The 6805-nt window shown below is 48.6% G+C and overlaps 1 protein-coding gene, 1 long non-coding RNA gene and 1 pseudogene across 3 annotated transcripts; 2 read left to right on the top strand and 1 right to left on the bottom strand.

Moving 5' to 3' along the window:
* Positions 1-532, top strand: part of LOC119285535 — a 2786-nt pseudogene extending 2254 nt beyond the window's left edge.
* A 205-nt stretch (positions 533-737) lies between these two features.
* Positions 738-3347, top strand: LOC119285529 (probable serine/threonine-protein kinase PBL7). The gene is made up of 5 exons (XM_037564823.1): positions 738-1434; positions 1755-1936; positions 2054-2243; positions 2356-2747; positions 2902-3347. Exons 1-5 carry the CDS (start codon positions 858-860, stop codon positions 3214-3216), a joined length of 1656 nt encoding a protein of 551 aa, XP_037420720.1. The 5' UTR covers positions 738-857; the 3' UTR covers positions 3217-3347.
* Positions 1503-4435, bottom strand: LOC119285545. 2 transcript variants are annotated; one of them, XR_005139510.1, is made up of 3 exons: positions 4123-4435; positions 3826-4028; positions 1503-1670 (listed from the first exon to the last, which is right to left on the bottom strand). It is a non-coding gene; the product is annotated as an uncharacterized LOC119285545 (long non-coding RNA). The 2 variants fall into 2 exon arrangements; XR_005139511.1 differs by having other exon boundaries at positions 3881-4028.
* Between the last annotated feature and the right edge of the window lie 2370 nt (positions 4436-6805).

Genomic DNA, 6805 nt, shown 5'->3' with positions numbered 1-6805 from the left:
GGCTGCAATCAGGGTACTACCTAACTTCTCCGCAGCAGTTAGGACAAGGGCAACAGCCAAGACAATGGCTGCAACCAAGACAAGGGCAACAAGGATACTACCCAACTTCTCCGCAGCAGTCAGGACAAGGGCAACAATTAGGACAAGGGCAACAAGGATACTACCCAACTTCTCCGCAGCAGTCAGGACAAGGGCAACAAGGCTACGACAGCCCATACCATGTTAGCGCGGAGCACCATGCGGCCAGCCTAAAGGTGGCAAAGGCACAGCAGCTCGCGGCACAGCTGCCGGCAATGTGCCGGCTAGAGGGCGGCGACGCATTGTTGGCCAGCCAGTGATAGAACTCTCTGCAGCTCGCTTGGTGCTTAGGCATGCATGCACCTTAGCTATACAATAAATGTGGCGTGTGTTCAAGTTTTTCATGTAACTAATGTAAAGCCCAGTAATGATGCAAAATGAAAAGCTTTTTGGGCTAAAAAAAGAACAAAACTGGTGCTATATAGTATGTGCATGTCTCAGCCATTGTCAGCCACTGAATGCGAACAGACTCCTATATTTTGCATGCGAAGAAAGAGGGTGTGGCAATATCCCTGGCTAAAACTATCAACACTTAGAAGGAAAAAAGAACAGACCAAAAATGGCTTCTTGGTTTGAGACCTATCATCATCCAAGCAAGCCTCCAAGGGAAAGGGAAACCGCCGCATTCTTCGGGTGCAGACTAGGGATGCGAGAGAACAATTGTGAGCTCACCTGTGCCTCCTGCCGCTCCTTCTTACCGCCGGTGAAAATTCTTATCCGGTGATCGTAATGATCGGCATGAGAGTGCTCGCCCACTCTCGCGTCGATCCAGCAATTCGATGGGGTGCTGCTGCTCGTGGATTCGTGGTATTCGCACCGTGAAATGCAGCAGCATACGCCTCGGGTGCTGCTGCTCGTGGGTTCGTGGTCTTCGCACCGTGAAATGCAGCAGCATACGCCTCGGGTGCTGCTGCTCGTGGGTTCGTGGTAGCTGTGCTTGCTGCTGTTCATGGATCCGTGGCCTGTGCGGCAGGAAGAAGAGGGAGGCTGGGAAAGAGACATCGACACCAGAGACAAAGAAAACAAAGAGGAAGTGGAGGCGCAATTTCTGTGGCTGGACGTCACATGAAGCGGAGGAGCCATTGACATCAGAGACAAAGAAGAAGAGGGAGGCTGGGCAAGAGGCATCGACATCAGAGACAAAGAAAACAAAGAGGAAGTGGGGGCGCAGTTTCTGTGGCTGGACGTCACATGAAGCGGAGGAGCCATTGACATCAGAGACAAAGAAGAAGAGGAAGAACGGGGCATCGAGCTCTGAGCCGGACAAGAAAAGGTGGTTCAAGAACAAGATTTGGAGAAAGAAGAAGGCCAAGAACAAACAGTTGGCAACGCTTGTGAAAGAGATTTCACTCCCAAGTAATGCCCTCCATCATCTTATTATCCATCTTTGCAGAGAAACTAAATTCAGCAATGCATGTCAATATCAAGTTTATCAATGAATATTTGCCCAACACAGATATGTGACGAGCATTTAGGTACTTACATAGGAAATCTGGTGGTAAGAATTTTTAGTTCAGATACATTGCAACAACAGTTAGTGATGTTCAGGAAAGTTGTATATGCATTCCCCTCTTCTTGGACCTGCTTTCACCCTGAAATTTGTAATCCTGGATTAGTAATTCATGTTTGGGCGATTAAGTAAGCATTTCTGATTGAGAAGAAATCTTAAAATGCAGATAGTCCCAAGGCCAGGGCTGCGGCAGGGGAAATACTACGGATTGGCAACCACAACATTCCTAGCAGAGTGTTTGCGTACAGTCAACTGTCAGACGCGACCAATTCTTTCAGCCAGGAGAATCTCCTGGGAGAAGGTGGCTTTGGAAGGGTGTACAAAGGATACATTTCAGAGACCATGGAAGTAATAAGCATTCCTTCTCCCAGCTTCCTGTTCTATGTTTCATTAAGTTGGCACCTCAAGATGCTATGCTACATACAGCAGCAACACGTTTCTGATGTAAATTATGTGCGTACGTAGGTCATAGCGGTTAAGCAGCTGGACAAGGATGGGTTGCAAGGAAATCGTGAGTTCCTTGTCGAGGTGCTGATGCTTAGCCTCCTTCATCACCCACACCTTGTCACCTTGCTCGGGTACTGCACCGAATGTGACCAAAAGATTCTAGTGTATGAGTATATGCCACTCGGTTCTTTGCAAGATCATCTCCTAGGTAATACAGAACAACAATGTTGTGGTCCTCAAAAATATTCCGCAGAATTGAAAGATCAGAAATTATGATCGCGCATTTGTATCGACGCTGATTTGGTACTTGAATTCTGCAGATCTCACTCCAAAATCCCAGCCGCTGTCCTGGAATACACGGATGAAGATTGCAGTTGATGCTGCCAGAGGCCTCGAGTACTTGCATGAGGTAGCCAATCCACCGGTGGTATACCGTGATCTCAAGGCATCAAATATTCTCTTGGACGGGAACTTCAGTGCAAAGTTGGCCGATTTTGGCCTTGCAAAGCTTGGCCCAGTCGGCGACAAAACTCATGTCACCACAAGGGTGATGGGCACGTACGGATACTGCGCTCCCGAGTACGCCATGAGTGGCAAGTTAACAAAGATGTCAGACATATATTGCTTTGGTGTAGTTCTCTTGGAGCTCATCACTGGGAGGCGAGCAATCGACACCACGAAACCAACTCGCGAGCAAATTCTTGTCCACTGGGTAAGACTTACATCTAATTGACCAAGAAATACTATAGCCTTGAAATTTTCACTTGGTAGTCATATTGAATTGTGATAACCAAGTAAAACAGCTCATGCTTGAGATATACAGATTGCCCATACGGTTTGGGATTAAGATGCTGCTATATCTGCAGGCAGCGCCACTCTTCAAGGATAAGAAGAAGTTTACCAAGATGGCTGATCCAAAACTTGACAGCAAGTACCCCCTAAAAGGTCTATACCAGGCACTTGCAATTTCATCAATGTGCCTACAAGAAGAAGCAAGCAGTCGTCCACTAATCAGTGATGTGGTGACGGCCCTTACATTTCTTGCTGATCCAAACTATGACCCTCCAGATGACATTGAGCCTCTACCTATAACAGTTCCCGATTTCGACAGAGGAATTAGCCTAAGCGAACCTGAAGAGGTCAAAGAAAAGTTTGAGGGAAAACAAGTAGAGGATAGCTAAAATGGCTTGTGAGACGAACAGATGGTGAATCAAGCCAGCAAAGTTTGTAGGGGTGCAGATGGAGGCGCCGCAGGCCTTGTATGATATCTCTGTCTGTAATGTACAGCACATATAGGAAGGATGTAACAGCATATGACGTTCTTGAATGAGATTGACTTGAGTTCTTCGATTAGGCATAACCAACTTTTCAGCAGCAAGATATCCTGGCTGGTGCGAAAACTGAGCCAGTGATTGATGGCAAACTCACTAAACTGTGGTCAGCGGCATTTACTTTAACGCTTTTAGTTGCATGAAGAAGACTAAGATTAAGATAGAACTAGCGTCAAACGGCTGCACATCTGACTTGGTAAAAAATTAGATGAAATGGTGTATGAACCATTACAGTCACAACATACCAAACAATGTTTAATTTATTTCTTTGATTGCAAAAACCAAAAATGGTAATTGTGGTACAAAATTTTCCCCACTTCTCATAGAAACAGTATTTGTTTGGTTTTATTGTTAACAATACATAATCAACGGATATGCAACCATAAACGGACCCAAATATTAGCCTTTCTAGTCTAGTATTTAAGAATAAAGCAGCTGGAGATAAACAATACTCCCTACCTAAAAAATGTGTGGCTCTTCAGATGTGCAGCTCGAGAATAAAGCAGAAACTAACCGCGCCATCCAAGTAAATCGGCGGCCGTATTGCAGTCCAAAGCAATGGACTATGACAAGCAGTACTCAGGAACTACTGCAGGCAATGTCTGGTTTCCACTTTCCACGCCAGTTAAGTTGGCACCGCAACCAGCTAGTACTGCTTTCTCCTGATGCCAAACCCATATATACCAGCACCGTCAGTACAGTACAGTACAGTACAGTACAGTGTAGTGCAGCACAGCGGGAGAAATCTGAGCGCACCTGCCCGGCCCGTGAAGAAGCAAGGAATAAGTACAGCCACGGCGGCGCCGGCGAGCGGCCGCGCACGGGCACGGCCACAATTAGTTTGCCACCGGACACACGACGCCGTGCCGCCCGGGAGGGAGAGAATGCGTACGTAGCGGAGCCGTTCCGTAAAGTAGCGACGTGGACAGGACAAATACCTCGCGCTCGCGGTGCCTGCCACTACTCGGGCGGCGAGCGGCGAGCGGCGAGCGGACGGAAGCTGCGCCGCGGTCTTCTGCCGGCGGGGCCGCGTCGCCGACGAGGGGGATGAGGTGGAGCGGTGGTTGGGCCTGACAGACGGAGGCCTGCGCTGCCGAAAACATCAAGATGGCCCAGCTAGTTCTGGGCTTTGCTTTGAGGCCGGGAGCCAGGAGTTAAACTGGCCCGGCCATGAGCGATAGGTATCTTTGTCTCAAAAAAAAGTGTGAACTCGTCAAAATTGACATTTCACCCGAAAAAATGAGCGATAGATATTTCTGCTGTTGCTGCTGCTGGTTTTTCTACCCATTTTTCTCATGCACGGTCAGCAGAAAAAGACAGACTTCATCGAGAGAAATAAAAGAGGCGAAAAACAGAGATGGAAAACTACGTGGCAGCTGCACAAAGAAGGACGTTTCACCGTAGCTGTCACCAAAGCTGGAGCACGAAGCCACACACACAGCACAGAGGTCGCCCTCGCGTCGCGGCCTCGTGGCAGCCATTACATACAATACAGCAGCCGTATTTCTGTCTCTGTTTCATTTTCCCTTGGACATAAAATATCTCCAGCGCCTTACGATATTTTCAGCTGAATGAAACGGCCCAAGGTTTCGAACTGAGCCACGGCGTGAAATACCTATCTCCTTCATTGAATCAGTATAGATACAGTGATGGCGATCACAAAATATCCTCCTCCAGGAGAGCCTGCATCGGATGCTCCCTGCATACATGTTTCCTCGTGTGATCGTGTCCTTGCAGAGTCCATTAAACTGTACTTGCAGCTCGAGTAAATTGGGTAGTTAATGCGCTAATTACGCACTTCACATGTTGGTTCATGCGTCGCGCGCGCAACCACCGGCCGGCCGGCCTCTGCGCATGAATGAATGAATAGTCCTTGGAGCCAGTGATGGTCAATGCCGACGCCGTGCTTAATTGGAGGCCGGCCGGTTTGCTTTGCTCCTCATGTGAAGGCATGGCATGCCACCCACTGACTGGACTTGGTAAGCTGGATGGAGCACATGGCCACCGGCTTTAGTTTAGTGGATGCGATCGGTACTCTAACCCACCTAATCTAGCCATCGAATTAAGAGAGATGTTGAAGAAGGTTACAATATTGGCGGTCGACATGGATTGCCACTTGCAGCTCAAGTGGTGGCGAAAATGAACCCCTGTGACCATCTCTCAGTTTCCCTTTTATTTTATTTTTCCTTTTCGAAAGCAGGGAGGGAGGCTGCGATTAATAGTTATTATCAGTGGAAGGATATTCTGCAGATCTTTGCAATATACGTATTCTCTGCTGATGATAATCCATTTGCTCTGCTGATCGATCAAGCCGGCCATGTCTGGGGAATCTTGTGAGGTTGGCACGATGCCAGGCTCGATTCAAAATTCAAAATCCAAACAATAAAAATAAAATAAACATTTTAGTAGTAGTAGTAGTAGTAGTACCGGTTCTATTGGCACACAGGGGGGGGGGAGGGGGGGAGAACAGCTCCATGTGCCGATTTGTCACCACCCGCTGACAGACGGAATATGCGAGCGGCCGTGGCCGTGCGTGCGGCGCCTTGCCGCCCCACTGCCACCTTCCCGTTGCTCCATGCGAGCTCGTAGAGGTACAACAAGCCTAGCTCATCACCATCGCTGCCCCCCGAACACGGCGCATCGCGCGAGACCACGCACATGCGCTGGGCATAGGAGCTCGGTGTGGACGGTAGCTGGAGAGAGAAACCGGCCTCTTGGTCTTGGATCCCCGTGAGACCGTGAGCTGGCGTAGTACGTACGTGTATAATATTTTCACAAGTTTGTACTGCTGTTTTCATTCAAATTCGAAATATAGCTTGTCAGTACTGGCCTACTACTTGGGAGCCAGCCACTAGTGTAAGTAGTTTTATATGCATGCATGCACATATGCTGTCGTTGAATTTGAGGACGGCGAGAAGGTGCTCGCCCTTTAGTGACACTTGTGTGTGTGTGGCTAGAGTGCGTTGCAACAAAAGCGCAAAGTTAAGGGATATGTGCTGCCGGGAAGCCCGGGGCAGTGTGGTTGGGAGGTGGATGGATGGATATGCACGAATGACGAACTTGCCTTTCATGCGTTTCTTTGCTAACCCACTGGACTGGGTGCTGACCTGGAGTAGTTACGAGCCATGCATGTCTCACCAACTTTACACACATTTGATTCTCAAAGAAAAGAAAACGTTACACACTTTTTTTCCTGAGTAATTTTAGGCCAACTCGAACGTGCACGACCCATTTGTCTGCCCGCATCCGTTTGAGTCCAAACGGACACAAAACGCGACCAACGCACACACATGGATGTCTGTTTTCTTTTCTGTTTGGACTCATTTTGGCCCAAATTTGGGTCGGGTTTGCGTCCGCGCGGATGCCCACAACGTCCTCCCATGTCCTCCCCCTGGCCCTTCAGTCTGTGGCACAACGGCCATGCCCCCCCCCCCTCCAT

Source organism: Triticum dicoccoides, chromosome 1A (assembly GCF_002162155.2).
Source record: "Triticum dicoccoides isolate Atlit2015 ecotype Zavitan chromosome 1A, WEW_v2.0, whole genome shotgun sequence".
Classification (NCBI taxonomy): domain Eukaryota; kingdom Viridiplantae; phylum Streptophyta; class Magnoliopsida; order Poales; family Poaceae; genus Triticum; species Triticum dicoccoides.
This window is presented reverse-complemented; position numbering and strand designations above follow the sequence as displayed.